At 41.1% G+C, this 16274-nt stretch overlaps 1 protein-coding gene across 1 annotated transcript in view; it reads left to right on the top strand.

Annotated features, from left to right (window-relative positions):
* atp6v1ba (ATPase, H+ transporting, lysosomal, V1 subunit B, member a) overlaps positions 1 to 14570 on the top strand; it is a 50963-nt gene extending 36393 nt beyond the window's left edge. The window contains exons 7-14 of the mRNA XM_083898135.1: positions 156 to 257; positions 2123 to 2220; positions 2339 to 2462; positions 8223 to 8373; positions 8917 to 8999; positions 9191 to 9295; positions 10680 to 10809; positions 13637 to 14570. Of these exons, the coding sequence (XP_083754261.1) occupies positions 156 to 257; positions 2123 to 2220; positions 2339 to 2462; positions 8223 to 8373; positions 8917 to 8999; positions 9191 to 9295; positions 10680 to 10809; positions 13637 to 13779 (936 nt within the window). The 3' untranslated portion in view covers positions 13780 to 14570. The remainder of the gene's footprint in view (positions 1 to 155; positions 258 to 2122; positions 2221 to 2338; positions 2463 to 8222; positions 8374 to 8916; positions 9000 to 9190; positions 9296 to 10679; positions 10810 to 13636) is intronic.
* Positions 14571 to 16274: the final 1704 nt, after the last annotated feature.

The raw sequence follows: 16274 nt of genomic DNA, 5'->3' as shown, positions 1-16274 counted from the left end.
CACAAATTGGATTAATATTCAACAGTTTTCTGACAAAGCGCAGCCTTGTTTGACATAAACCCGACTTGACATTGTTCCATTTTAGTGATGTTTGTAGTTATTTGTAAAGTGACCTCCTCACTGTACATCCCTTTCTTATTTTTTGTTTCTTGCAGATTGCTGCCCAAATTTGTCGCCAGGCCGGATTGGTGCAGAAATCCAAGGATGTAATGGACTACAGTGCCGAGAACTTTGCCATCGTTTTTGCCGCCATGGGGGTAAGCAGCCCCCCATCTGTGTCTCTTATCCCCCTCTTAACCCTGATGTGACACATGGTGCCTTCTCTCCCACCCCTGCTTTGTTTCTTTTATTCACCAGGTGATTTAACCTTTAAGTCCCTCTTGTTATTTCTGCACCTCTGAGTAAATCCCCCAGCCATGTAGACAGGCAGCTAATTCAACAGCTCCTTTTAACAGCGTCAGTCCTGCTGTATCAGGTTCTCTCCTCTTTAGCCGCTGACCTCTGCTACACACACAAACACAGAGGGTTTTGCAGCTATTCTTCTCAGGACACTGCATTCACTTAGCCTAAACAAACCCTTATCCCTAATCTTAACTATAACGCGTTGATGCCTTGCCCCCAATTTAAAATGAACCACAATTCAAATCTAATCGCTCAACTCAAACAGTTCTTAAAAATAAGCACCTGGTCTCCATAAGGACCCCTGGTCCTGACAGGCTCAGTGTTTATGACAGAAAAAAGTCACACACGGAGGCTTAGCGCTAACCCTTCACTCCTGTGCTCTCCATTGTATTTATGCAAGACACCACATGTACATGAAGTTTTCAAAAGGACACAGCGTGCACAGTTACAGCAATGCATCTCTTTAATGCTCAAAAAGAAACATTCAATCAGAAACACTTTGTTTACAAATTTTCCTTTTGAATGTTAACAGTTTAAAAAAAAAAATCTTGATCTTATCTTTGTACATGTTTTGCCTAATAGTCAATGACATTCAATAGTCATTTATTTTGAAGCTCAGTTGTCATTCAGACATACCCCTTTTTAGATAAACATGTTGATGAAATAAGCACTTAATGAAATTCTATAGAAAAGCGCATATGGACAGACCCACAGCACAAGTCTCATACAGGAAAAAAAACAGCTGCCTGAATTAATGTTTAAAAACCAGGTATGCAAACTCTTCACCTTTCGACAAAGGGTCACTTATGTGATTCATGCAGATTCAATGAGAAGATTCTTTAAAATAGTATTCAGTTTGTCCCTTTTTTCAGCCCTGACCAGTTTGCATGGCTGAGGAACACTGTTGGGTACGATAGGTCAGACAGCAGATGTCTTTGAAAATAAATATCATAAATTACATGGAACAGTTAGCAGCAGTGACCACAGTCCCTGTGTGTGCTCCATGCTGTTTGCATAATATGCAAGAACCAATATTATTTCTTCTTGTGTCTTCTGTGTTCTTGTCACGCTTATATAAACTCCTAACCTGCATTTACTTAAAGACGCTTTCACAGTGGACAAAAAACCCACTAACCTCTGGCTTTTGTCTTCAGTGTGAAAGGGAACAATCAGCATTCAGTGCCAGGTCACAGGGATTTATCAGCTCCTGCTCAGATCAACAGTGATGGGAAACACGACTCCCCAGTGGACACGCGCATTTTCAGATTTTTACTGCCAATTAAAAATACAAATGTTTTCAGATTACATAGTTAAAATGTACAAGTATACATTTTAACTATTGGTGCAGATTTACATCAGTTTGTTTAATTAGACAAAATATCGATTTGGTGATATAGCACCATCCTTCGATACACCAGGGCAAATATCGATATTATAATTAATAAATGAAGGCACGCTAAGTAAACAGTCCCTGCCAGTTTCAATCGCCGGGCGTCACTACTTGATGAAGCTTGTGCAGAAATTACCTAGCTGAAGAAGAGGGAGTTTACAGTGGGATAATTGTGGAGAAAACTATGTTAAGAGATTCATACGTAGACTTTATGACCTTTGGCCTTTCTCTAGGTTGTGAATAAAGATTTTTTACTGATTTTTTCTTCAGTTGGAGAGATATCATCATGTATCGCTATATGATTGTCTTATATACATCTCTGTCTCTCAGGTGAACATGGAAACTGCCCGCTTCTTCAAGTCTGACTTTGAAGAGAATGGCTCCATGGACAATGTCTGCCTTTTCCTGAACCTGGCCAACGACCCCACGTAAGAGACATTTTTTTTATAAACGGTTATGAGTGAACATCAGATTATATTTTTGCACTGACAATTTCGATTCATGTCATTTACTTAGTAACTTGTCTCTCTTTCTGTGACCCATCAGCATCGAGCGCATCATTACCCCACGCTTGGCGCTGACCACGGCTGAGTACCTGGCCTACCAGTGTGAGAAGCACGTTCTGGTCATTCTGACTGACATGAGCTCCTACGCTGAAGCTCTGAGAGAGGTGCAACCATAAATTCACCCATTACATCTGACATGGCTTTAAACACAATGTTGGGACTGGGGGGGGGGGGGGGCTGAGACATATGCGGTAAAGTAGAATCTTTCAGGCTCAGGTGGGTGTGCCATTCTACCGGTTGTACAGTGATGTACAGTGGTCCCACGTTTATCGCGGGGTAACGTCCTAAAAATAACCTGCAATAGGCGAAATCCGAAAGTAGTTAGCTTTATTTTTTATAATTATATGGTTTAACCTCTTCTTCCCTGACCCTCCTTTTGGAGTCCCTGCTCGAAAGTGACATGCCCAAACTAAATAGAGTAAACCTATGCAGTTACAAGCTCTATGTGGATTATCTTGGTATCAAAATAAAGAAAACACTTGTGAGATTCCACCAGAGGTGTAAGTTTCACTGTAGATGCCACTGTGTCAGAGTAAATGTACATGGAACAGCATAAATGAAGGATTTTTTTCTCTCGCCTAAAAAAATATTGCATTTTAAAGCAAATATCACCTTTTAAATATGCAGTAGGAGCTTAAAAACACATGGCGGTCATGTAACAACATGTGGACATGAGCTGTGCAAAGTTTGATGCTGCTGAAATAAAGCAGAGTGAAATTACAGCGGTTTTAGTAAAGAGATGTCTGGGCGTTCTCACTTTTGGCTAAGCTTGGCACCATCTGTGCCATTTGAGATTTCTTAGGTACCAAATTATTAAAAACCAATTAAATTTTATTTATATGTCACTACAGATCTAAAAAGAACTTGTTTTGAAAAAAAAAAAAAAAAAGTATAATAACTCGCCTGAAATCGATGCTCCCTGTGCGATGCGTAATAATAACTCTGTGGCTCTGAAGTGTCTTCAGTTATGCAGCGCCATAGCTCTGGCTTACCTTTGTCAATTAGGATGATTGACAGCTCCTTTTAAACGTCTAAACCGGTAGGATCAGACCCCGGTCTCCAAATGCGTGTGAATCACTACATTAGCGAGTCAAAATGACATAAATGCATATGACGCATTTGGGCGGACATTCGCCCTTCTCTAATCAGAACGATCTAATGTTGCTCTGTAATGATCAATCAGACCGGGATTTGTTCCAAATGCATGCTGGGAAGTGTAGTTCTTCATTAGAAGTTGTTTTGTTCCGGTGGAAATAATTTGTTTTGATAAACAGCAAAGGTAAGACAATATTTCTGGTTGTAGTTCTTGAAAGTCAGGTGTTGTTTTGCTCTTATTTTGGGGCTGGATCCGTGAATCTTGGTCGTAGAGTGATAAAAATTGTACCGCTGGAATCTGTAGATTCTCCGCTGTCCAGCCGACACGTGTTTTTTTTGTTTACATAATCACGCTGGTGCTCCGGTGCCGCTTTTCAATGTGTGTGCTGTGACGGTTTTTTTCCGCTCCTGCTGTTTGATCAATCGGTGTTTTAACTGTGTTTTGTGAACATAAGAATGATTTATATGAGCTTCTAGTTGAGTTTCTGACCTTTCTGTGGGTATGCAGCATGTCTGTGTTTGTTGAAGTTAGATATGGTTTTATGACGCTTTTGTCGCTGCGTCTGACGCTGCCCCCGATCCCAGGGGCAACCGTGAAGAAGAGGTTAAGGCTTTAAAACCCCTCACCACACACTTTATATTGTTTTCTCATACTGGAATTAACATTTTCTCACATTTCTCTCTTGTTCAAAACACTCCGAGTTCAAACCTAGGTAGATTTTAAAACATAAGTACAGTATTATAGAATGAAACCAAAGATCGAAACCTGTTTCAGACTCAAACTTTTTTTTTGAGAAATAAAAATATAAACGTTTTCCTATAAATAAATATGATAGCTTTTAGAAATGACACATTTAGTTTGATTGATCAACCTACGAGGTTAAACACATAAGAAATTATTAATAGTGACTCGCACGTATTTCACAGTTCCCCTCTTTTTTTGTTTGAACAATGCTCATACAAAAAAAAACATGCATAATTGCACAAAAAAAAATCTGCGAGGTCACAAAAGGTGAACCGCGTTATAGCGAGGGACAACCGTACTGTCAAAATGATCCTGGAGAAATTATTTTAAAGGAGACATATTATGCAAAATGCGAAATTTTAGAGCTGTAATCAACCAAAGAAACTCTTGGTCGACTAAAGCTCTAAAATTTCGACCAAAAATCGACTAATCGACGGGGGGGGGGCTTGGTACTTTGCGGGTGCGGCTCTTTTATTTTGAAAAGACCCGCAGCCACAGCTGAAGTTCAACAGAGTCTGACGTCTCTGACAGTGTTTTGCTTTACGTTCATCTGCGCAATACCATAGCCCGTGATATCAGAAAATAACTAGTAATATCAGCACAATAAGTGTTGAGGAATACAGAGCGAGACTGAACAGCGCAGCGCAGCTTCGCGGCTGAGACACAAATAGACCGCGGGACGCCTCTGCTGCGCACAGGTGCGCCTGCAGTTATAAAACCAATCAACGATTATTAGACTAAAACATTGAAATATGCTAATAATTCTGATATATTTATACTCAAAACAGACGGAGCAACCTTAGCTTACTGTTTTGAAATGATATGTCATGTTTGTAGTAGAGCTGTGAAAAGCTGTTGCTTGCAAAGTTTGCATTCCACTTTTTTACCGTTATCTATTTTTGAAAAATGCTGCCACACTGCTGATGTCTTTGACATGGATGTGACAGGACGACTGACTGTAGCCTAACATGAAAAGTTTAAAATCCCCTTCTAATTAATGACAACGCTAATCTGTCTGTCTCTCATGAGCCACGGAGCGACAACAGCCCACTGGGCTGGACTAAACCAAAATAGTGGAAAACAAGGGGGGTGTTCTCTGAAGACAGGCTGTTACCTGTGAAGCACGGGTGCTGTCAAACACCCCTATTAGCATGTGGTACTTTCCTCCTAATGAAATTCACCATAAAAAATAAAAATTTAGTCTACCAATCACAATTTTGGTCGAGCCAGAGCGTGTCGACCAATTAGTCGACCAGTCGACATTGACTTTACAGCCCTACTTGGCTGCACAGAGTTCTACACAAACTTCCAGCCTCAGAGGATTTACGTGTCCAGTGGATACATTTTATATATGATGCCAATGTGTCTGCAAGTCGGTAAATACTAACTGCTGTTAGCTGCCGGAGCCTCAGTGACATTGACGTAGTTTCCTGTGTCTCATTTGCATTTCAAGAGACAGACACTCAAAACTGACCTTTCTGAACAGGGCTGTTTTGGCAGGGTGATTGAACTGCTGTGGTGCTTCATCCTTAAGGTATTTTGACCAAAGCATGTCACAGACATGTTCATTAGGACACCAGGGAACTAGGTTAACTTGGAGAAATAGGGTATAATATGTCTACTTTAAGGTTAAAATCCTATATTGTCTTGCTTTAAGGTCTTCGTGGAAGAAGGCTGAATGTAAAAATAAGCTTAATTTTTGCAGTCATTGTGCAAAATTTTGACTAAAACTAGAAAATCAGTGCATTTCTGCCCAGTCATGGCATTTGTAGGAAGTAAATAAAGTCTATTGGAATACTTATAGTAGCCGACATGAGGCCATACTGGTAAACAAAGGGTTTAAAGATATCGTGATTGAGCCACAGTTCACCTCGCGCACACACTTCAGTAACCACAAAGAAGTCTACAATTCAGACATGAAAACTCATTTAAAGTTGTAAGCTCCAGTCTGCCTTGCATTTTAAACTACTTTTTTAACTACTTGAAGAAAATTGCAATTGCAAGTTCATCTCCTTTTTCACTATTCATGTTTAGATTTGATTTAGACGAATGTCTTCAGTTGAGTTTTTTCTGATATGGACACAATGGGCAACAAAATCAATTGTTTTTCTGGTTATCTTTGGATTGTATTATATTTTTATTCGAAAAAATCTGTGGCTCGAAAACCATGATCCAATCCAAATCGTTAAACAGTTGTCCTTTTTGAGCCACCATTTCAAAAACATGCTCTAACTGTGTGGCAGATATTTGCTGCCTTCACTAGGGTGTTGACGTACACTGGCGTACATCTCTCTTAACAACAGGTTGCAGTGGTTTGTGAAGCGATTCCATCATTTTATTTAGGGTTTACTTATTGTACATTTTTATTTTACTATTATCCAATCAGGTGATTTTTCACCTAGATACCTATTATCATATCGTTTCATCACAAATGCAGTGATGCGACACAACTGTAAACTGTAGGAATGTTGACCTAATGTCACTGTTTGTTTAAACATATTCACTTTACTGTGTGTGTGTGTGTGTGCGCGTGTCTCTGTGTATGTCTCCTCATTGGGTGTCCATGTGTGTCTCTGTGCGTGTGCATGTCTACGTGTGTGTCTCCGTGTGTGCGCGTGTGTCTCCATACGTGTGTGTACTCTGCTGCAAATGTGACATAGACTCGCTTTTGTGCTTATTGCTGAAAGGGAAGCATAATGTGTCCTTCATTTGTGTAGGAAACACCCTTATTTCATTATTGTCCTCTTGGCTTTAAAAGGAAATGTCTCCCCCTCCAACTACTGCCCTCCCCGTCTCCACTCAGTCTTTTGTGCATCTGCACTGGCAGCACAATGTGCGGTTTTTAAAAATAGCACATGTGCATCCTGCTTGCATTTTGTTGTCCATAACCTTGGCACAAATGCACGCTGCACCAATAGTGTGCTGAGACTCAAACGGTGTGATTGTCATCAAAGAGGACATTAACATTTAACTTCTGTCCTCATTCATCCCCATTCATAGTTAACCCCGCCCGTCAACCTCTGAATCCAGAGATGAAAGGTTCCTACCTCCTTTTAAAAAAATTCACTTGACTTTGGACACAAGAATTTGCTTTTGGTCTTTTTTTTGCAGAGGACCTGAAAACAAAATTTACAACCAGCTGTGTTTGCCTCTTTTGCCATCACTTGACTCCCACTGTAACAATCAATATAAGCATACATTACAATATAAAATAGTATTGTACCGAAGAGCATGTTGGGTGCGTGTGGACAGTGCATGCGTGAACTCAGGCTCAGGTTGGACATAAAGAATTTTGCACTTTATTCTGTCTTATCCTGTCAATCAACCAAACGTCCACATCTCTTCACCTATACAACCCACTCCTCTTATGTCCTCTCTTGTGTCCCATCTTGCGTCCTCTCTTGTGTCCTTTCTTGCGTCCTCTCTTACGTCTTCTCTGGTGTCCCCTCTCACGTTCTCTCTCATTTCCCCTCTTACATCCTCTCTTGTCCTCTCTTGCGTCCTCTCTTGTCCTCTCTTGCGTCCTCTCTTGTGTCCTCTCTTACACTGTCTCTTGTGTCCCCTCTTATGTCCTGTCCTCACTTGTGTCCTCTCTTACGTCCTCGCTTGTGTCCCCTCTTACGTCCTCTCTTACACCCTCGGTTGTGTCCTCTCTTACACCCTCTCTTGTGTCCTCTCTTACACCCTCTCTTGTGTCCCCTCTTATGTCCTGTCCTCTCTTGTGTCCTCTCTTACGTCCTCGCTTGTGTTCTCTCTTAAGTCCTCTCTTGTATCCTCTCTTACACCCTCGGTTGTGTCCTCTCTTACACCCTCTCTTGTGTCCTCTCTTACACCCTCTCTTGTGTCCCCTCTTATGTCCTGTCCTCTCTTACGTCCACTTTAGTGTCTCCTCCATGTCACTTAACTAGTGCTTCCTTCCCTGCCTCCATCAGTTGTGGCATGTGTAAAGGGAAAATTAACTTAAAATGGATGTCAACAACCATGTATCATCATCATCATCATCTTTTTCTTACCACACCTTTAGGTCTCCGCTGCCCGAGAGGAGGTTCCTGGCCGCAGAGGCTTTCCCGGTTACATGTACACCGACTTGGCCACCATCTATGAACGTGCCGGCCGTGTGGAGGGCAGGAACGGCTCCATCACTCAGATCCCCATTCTCACCATGCCCAACGACGGTGAGAGCCAGAGCGGCCTGTGCTACAAGTTCTGCTCACAACATTAGTCTGATATGGATTATACTCTGTATGTCTGCCTTCACATTAGAGTTTAGATCAGGCTCAAAAGGCCCGGCCTGATTCATAACATTAAAATCATTTTGAGCCCGAGCCTGACAGTGCTGTGAGAGGACACAAGTGAGCGAGCAGATTTTGCGAGCATCAATGAATACATCGCAGCCGAGCAGAAAAGTCACTGAGAGTCAAACACGGAGAGAGAGCAGAGATTCTAAAACTGTACTTCACAGTGGAAGCTTTTCTGTACTTTTTTATGTCATAAAGATTATATGCCAATATTGTCATTTCTGTCCTTTAATATACTGAGAGGGGATATATGTTTCATGTCTTTAGTTACCATAGCAACAAGACTGTGTCAGGGCTCACTTGACACAAGAACTAACAGTTTAGTGACATGTTCTCACTGTGACTGTCATCATGTGCGCTGTTCTTCTGTTCACTGTGCATGTTGTGTTCAAAGACATTTAAACATTTCTGTCTTTATAGACATCACCCATCCTATTCCTGATCTGACTGGATACATCACAGAGGGTCAGGTCTATGTCGACAGACAGCTGCACAACAGACAGGTATTACTCATAATATAAAAGAATCAAAGAATCACAAAAGTCCACTTAGAGTCATGTTTTTACTGTGTAGTGTCCACTCTATTGGAGTTAATGTTATTCATCATAGCTCCACTCACTCTTTCTACCTACACTTAATAATATTCCTCAATAGTTCATGTATTCACACAGTCTCTCTCATACTTGTCTCTCAGATCTACCCTCCTATCAACGTGTTGCCTTCACTGTCTCGTCTGATGAAGTCAGCTATTGGAGAGGGGATGACCAGGAAGGACCACGCTGATGTCTCCAACCAGTTGGTAATGAGTCTCAGCTACTGTATAGTTTACGCTCTGCTGATCTGCTTTTTGAAAGTCACAGGGATATTTTGGGCCAATTCCTATCTTAACCCTCAAGCTCAACCCTTCATCTTAACTGGCCTCAAAACCAAGTGTTGAGGGTTATTCTGTCACTTAGAAATGGGACACCCCTTAAATGCAGATACGTCTTCAGACTGTGGGGGGCAGAATAACGCGAAAGCTGCGTCCAGTCTGTCAACTCCAAAAAAGAAGAAGAACACATTTACGTCACGATTATTTATTACGATCCGTTTGTCAGTCAAGTTATTAGGTTGTCAGTTAGTTATAAGATGATACTCATACAAATACCACAACCACGGACATATTCAGCTGACGGTTACCACACACCACTACTTATTGAAAAACGATAGCAAACGATCGATTGTCCGCACCGGCCGGCTATTGGCGGTTGCGCAACAATGACGTCAGTAATCCATAATATGGGCCTAAACTAAGATAATACAATGGTTTTCATAATTTTTATATCTCTATTGACAAAGAAAATACTTAATTTGTAGCATACTCATTTCGCTGCTTTTCGGTGCCATCTTTGTTCTGTTAAAACACGCAATGCATTCTGGGTAGCCCTTGCTCCCAAGGGTGGTCTCGGAAAATCTCAATATTGATGGCGATACAGCCCTTAAACTTGCCCCTCAACTTAATTTTTCTGAGAATTGGGACAGCACTTGCACTAGCGGGCATTTTTGAGATTGAGGGTTAAGCAAGGAATTGGAATTCACCCTTAGACTGAAAACATAAGCTCCTTGGCACAAGTGGCATATCTAACTAAAACTGAAATTTACTTTGACTGCTCACACCAAATGTAACGTCAGTCACAAAATTCAAGCTTATTCAAGCTTATTCAAACGATGAGAAGAATATGTGAGACTGAAATTGTACATGTACACTGTATGTAGCCATGTAAACTGATGATTATCAGTTAATAAATAACAGAGGACTAGGATTAAATAAGATGATACTTCTATCTACTTTTCTTCGTTGGTTGGTTGTTTTTTACAATTTTGATTGTTTCTTGAACACATGTTGGAAATAAAGCCTTCATTCATTCACAACTTAAGTTAAAATACTGATTGTTGAGAATTAACTTTGAAATCAGGAGCAGCGAACTTCAAGACACCTAGTTTTGGTTGTTGATGACATTGTAATGATGATACTGTTAATGGGCTGCAGTCACTCGTTCATACTAGTTTGTTCAAAATTTAGATCTGACTCGTAATTCATCACAGTCTCATGTATGTGGTAATTTGCCCTCCGTTTCCTATGCTCGGCTTCAGCCTGATCTTGTTTAACCATCTCCTCACTGTCCGCCTCTTCTCGTCTCTAGTATGCCTGCTATGCCATCGGTAAGGACGTCCAGGCGATGAAGGCTGTAGTGGGAGAGGAGGCCCTCACCTCAGATGATCTGCTCTACCTAGAGTTCTTGCAGAAGTTTGAGAAGAACTTCATTGCTCAAGGTAAAAACACATTAAAAGGGCAACAGTTGACCTTTTGCTTCCTGTCTGTGTGGGCTCAGATCAGATACCAAAAAACATGGTCAAAAACCACGAAATCAGATTTGATCCAAAACCACTTAATATGGCATTAAAGCTTCATTTGAACCAGCTGCTCCACCAAAGTCATGTGACCAGGGATGCACAGCTGCAGTGATCACATGACCTATGTGAAAAAACTGCAATCATCATGTCCAATGTTGAAGGACGCAGGTATACTGTATATAAAAAATTGATGTAGTAACTAGGGATGCAACGATATTCTGTATTTTACTGAACCATTCGGTACACCTTGTTCGGTTCAATACGCAACGGTATTTCGGTACGTTTCAGCCCGTCAAAATGTATTACAATACACAATGCTGTGTGATTAGATCCTCAGGAGCAGAGGCACGATCGCAGCGCTGCGCTCTGAGTGCAGAGCTGCTCTCGGAGTGCAGAGCTGCTCTGCTCGTGCCCCCTTCAGAGCCAATCAGCGTTATGCATAACAATGGCAAGTGAACGAGACTGTGAATAAAGTTAGTTTGAAGCGGCACCGTCTTCGTTTAAGTTCGCTGTGTGAGATCATTTAGGATTCAGCGTAGACTACGATGAGAATGAGAAAATGTATGTCAACAAACAAACCACACTGTGCAAGCATCTGTTATGCAGCGCAGTGAAGTTGGTTTGAAGTTGGATATTGGACAGACACTCGCTCTACAGCGCCACCCAGAGCAATTGCATCACCCGTCTCTTTCACTTGGAACAGCATGGTGTATTTGTAGTTGTAGTTTCTGTGAGTGGATTAAAATGTTTTCTTTTATTGGATAGCAATAAACTTTATTTTTAATTTGTGTTTTGAAGTTCGCTGTTCAATTTGATCTGATAGAATGATGATATTGCCTTTGCTAGTCTGAGCAGTTTTATATTAATATATCCAAACCGTACCGCTACCGTACCGATGCATACCGAACCGTAGGAAAACTGTACTGTTGCATCCCCAGTAGTAACAATAAATTGAATAACCACCAGGGGGCAACTTGTGGGAAAAGTAGCTGCTTCTCACTTGGATTTACATTGCTGTAAACATTTTTCTAGTGCTGGACATGTTAACGGCGTCAATGTTAACACATCCTGTATTTCCACCACGACTCACCGGAAAAAGAGACATGCATGACGTCATGTTTAGGTGACTCCTGATTGTTCAAATGAGTCTCTAAAGTAACACTAAACTGCACACATAATATGCAGTACACTTATACGCTGCTTATTTGTACTGCAGCTCTTTTCATTTAATAAACAGACCCCTGCAGTTCGACTGTATCCACACTAATGGTGCTAAAGGAGCTCAGATTCAGAATCTTGGGAGTTTGAATTTTAATGGTGATGTCATAGAGTATGCATGACTCCTCTGTTCTGCTTACTGGGGGGTGGGTCACACTCACTGCATTTGTGTACATATCCATGGTTCTGTTTAATGTTAAATGAGGGTCTACTACATTAGTGAGGGTGATTAATGTCAGCAGACATCCTCATATAACCTCAGGCAAGTTTCCATGGTTACCGTCGTTTTTGTTAGGCTCTTTGGATCAAAACAAAAGCACGCCTACCAACTGGACTGAAAAGTTGCATAATCAAACTGGGTGTGTGCGTGTGTGGATTGGTGTCGGGTTGTGTGGACTAACAGAATTGGGCTAGGGTTGGACTCACATTAGGTAAATTGGTCACTCTAAATTGACCTTATGTGAGAGTTTGTCTGTATGTGGCCCTGTGATGGACTGGCGAACTGTTCAGGGTGTACCCTGCCTATTGTCCTATTTCAGCTGAGATAGGCACAGCACCCCTGCGACCCTCCAGTAGAGGATAAAGCAATAGATGATGGATGGATGCGTTTAACGCACTTGCCCTTTAAAACTAGGGATGCACCGATTGCCATTTTTGGGGCCGATTCCGATTTTTCAAGAAGTTTGACCTGCCGATACCGATTTTAGACGATTCCGATTTCAATTTTTGAAACCACTTTACAGCATACAGAAAGATATATATTTTTGCATATTTTCTTTAATAGAACATTTTAACATAGAAATACAATCAGTTCACATCCAATATCCAACTAAAAATACAAAAAAAGAATCACCACCTGTATGTGTAGTTTATTTAAGTTTTTAACATATTTCACAACATATTACCTACACAAAAATAAGTAAATGAACTAATGACCAAGAGCTCACTCTCTCGCTCGCTCTCTTGCTCGCTCTCTCTCCCGCCCCGTGCCTCGCGCTCTCTGCGCACACAGGTTTAAATGACAAACAAACAAATGCTGAGTGCTGATCAAAAGTTTTGTGCAAGTGATTTAAGATTCTGACTCTTGTCTTAAATATGACAGGCTTCGTTCAGTGATTGAAACAAATATATAAACATTAATGCAACGTTTACATGCAGAGCATGTCACTCGCAAAGTAGACAGCAGCGCCGCGGCTGCATGGATGTTGTGTAATCAAATACACCGGAATGGTGGTATATTAAAAATTCATATCATAACGAAAATAAACGGTATTCGGTGTGAACCGGTATACCGCCCAGCCCTACACTCTACTACATGTGCGTGTAGCCGTGTGCATGTGTGTTGCTGATGCTGCGCGATGCGGGTGCATTTGATCGGCTTATTAAAATCGGAATATTTCTGTCTGACCGGCCGATCGCCGATTGCGGCCGATCACGTGAAAAATCGGCCATTTCCGGTCACTGGCCGATTAATCGGTGCATCCCTATTTAAAACTAAATACCAGCGAACTTGTTTGTGTCTCTGCAGGACCATATGACAACAGGACCGTGTATGAAACCCTGGACATTGGCTGGCAGCTGCTGCGAATCTTCCCCAAGGAGATGCTGAAGAGGATTCCTCAGAGCACCCTGGCAGAGTTTTACCCCAGGGAGTCTGCCGTCCGCCACTGAGGACACAGTCGTCAGACGTGGGATGGTCTCGTTGTAGCTCCACTCACCCTTTCTACCCATCGCCCTCCTCTCTCCTCTCTGCACTTCCAGAGGCTCAGTGACCTATGTTGTTTCCATCTTTGCCCAATTCATTTTCTCCACACTTATAAGATTCTTCTCCTTCCTATGAATCAGTTTACACCCCCCTCCCCCAGATGTACTGTGTCCATGTCCAGAAGTTGTCAGTGGAATGTGTCTGTACTTGTTAATATCTACCCTTACTTAAATAGAAATATGTGAGAATCATCTTAAGATTTTATTTATTGGGGTATTACTGCTGGATCTCTTTCTTTTAGATAGATGCTATGAAGTATCACCTCTCCAAAAAAAACAAAGGTTTACAAAGGAGGACAGATGTGTCAACATTTGGAGGTGGACAAAATAAAATGATTAAACGCAGTGGAAGCCCCGGGGTCAGTACCATTTAGGTGCTGATCTTATTGCTAATTGTACAAGTGATTATTGTATTTGTGTCAATATCTAATAATAAAAAAACATACAAAAAAAGACAGATTAACCTGAAGGCGGTGTTTCTCTCATTTTGTCCACTCCCTGTTTCATAAAGACAACTGCTGTATTTTTCAAGTCGACATAGCTTAAATCTCATGTTACCATCCACAACATTCTTAGTGAACATGCAGAGTTCAAGTGTTTGCTGTTAACCTTATTTGTGTTTTCTTTGATTTTTCAATATAAAAGTATATGAAAGTATATGTTAAACATTCCCATGTGTTTGCAGAAACCAAATGTTGTTGTGAATCATGGTTTTGTGAGTGTTCGTGTCCATGAATAAAGTAAATTATTTGAGAAATCTTGTGTTTTTCATATCTGCTGTGTCCTAACTTTACACACAAAAAAAGGATTCTCTCTCTGCAGATGATGCACATATTTAATTTGGCAGATTTTTTTTTACGCCAGATACCTGATGCAACCCTCCCATTTGTCTGGGGATTGGCAATAGGAGTACATGTCCCCCCTAGTGGGCTGCCCTAGATTTACAAAAACAAACGAAAAGAACATAAACTGAGAAATCTGAGGGCTGTAATTATTTAATAAAATAAAAGTTTTGTTTCTGCAGTCTTAATTCTTGAAAAGCATCACTATGATCGCACACTGCAATATGAGATATAGTGTGACTGTTTACACAATGAGAAGCAGAATCCAGACTGACTCAGTCCAAAAGATATATATATATATATACATATACATAGATATGTATATATATATACACATATATACATATATATAATGGTTTCATACCACTCTAAAGTTGTGGAACAAAACTTCAAAATCATGAAATGTTATTTTATTCTTCCCTATTATTATCACTATTGTTTAAAATATGAAACTAAGGTTTGAATGTGACTTATGGTTGCATTGAGCAATACAAGCTTTAACTTGACATGAACATAAGGTACAGTAGCTCCTAATGTTAAACCTTTATCATGTTTGTGAAGCTTGCTTGTTACTTTATTGCTTTATTGTAGCTTTCCAATCACTGTATGCAGATGTTGTCCCTGACGCTCCAATAATACCAGTTGTGATGATTTTTTTCCCCCCTAATAATCGCTTGTCTGATCAGTCATGAAAGGGACAGCTTGGCAGCTCAGGCCAGGAGTCTGGCTTAGTGCTGGACTTCTCCTACTTCCTGTCCTTGTTCTTTTTGTGCCAGTGGAAGAAGTTGAGTTGTGTCTTTTTATTTTCCTCTGGGAGTTTCTCCTCACAGACGTCTGACTTGAGTCCTTCTGGTGACACTGGCTCTTTGCTCAGCAGATCCTCAGAGCTTGTTACCTTCAGGCTGTCCAGTTTCTGATGGAGAACATCAAGCTCCTGTTGATTGTCATCATTTCCCTTTCGGAACTGGTTACTCATCCACTGTCTCAGGGTCAGCTCCCTCTGCAGCAGATCAGCAATAACAGACTTGTTCTTTCTGGTGTCTCTGTCCAGCTTTGAAGAGAGCCTGGCTGTTAGCTCCTCCTCAATCTGGAGTTTGGTAGAGAGCTCAGTGTTTGCTGCTTTCAGGTCATCCAGTTTGTGAAGGAGAGCCTTTATTTCAGGGCTGGACTGTTTGGAGGACTGAAGCTCTTGCTGATTCTTAAACTGCAGTATACACGTTTGCTCTTGCTGCAGCTTACCTTTTTCTTTCGACAGAGCCTTGTTCTTTTTCAGCTCTTCCACTAACTGGATGGAGAGACTGGCAGCTTCACTTTGGATGTGCACACACATGTTCTTCTCTTTTTCCAGCTTTTGGTTTAGCATGAAGTTGTGACTCTTCAGCTCCACCAGCTCTGTGTGGAGAGCCTGTCTTTCATTCTGGCACTGTAATGTGTGCTCCAGTTGCTGCTTATCTGCATCTTTAAGTCTCTCTAGCTCATCTCTGTATATCAGAGTGATGGCTTTAAGACCGTCAACCTGTTTGGACAGAGACTCCTTCTCTCTGGTCTCAAATTCCAGCT

The sequence above is a fragment of the Microchirus variegatus genome, assembly GCF_963457635.1.
Source record: "Microchirus variegatus genome assembly, chromosome: 11".
Taxonomy (NCBI): domain Eukaryota; kingdom Metazoa; phylum Chordata; class Actinopteri; order Pleuronectiformes; family Soleidae; genus Microchirus; species Microchirus variegatus.
The sequence above is the reverse complement of the archived record's forward strand: the minus strand, read 5'-3'. Positions and strand labels throughout refer to the sequence as shown.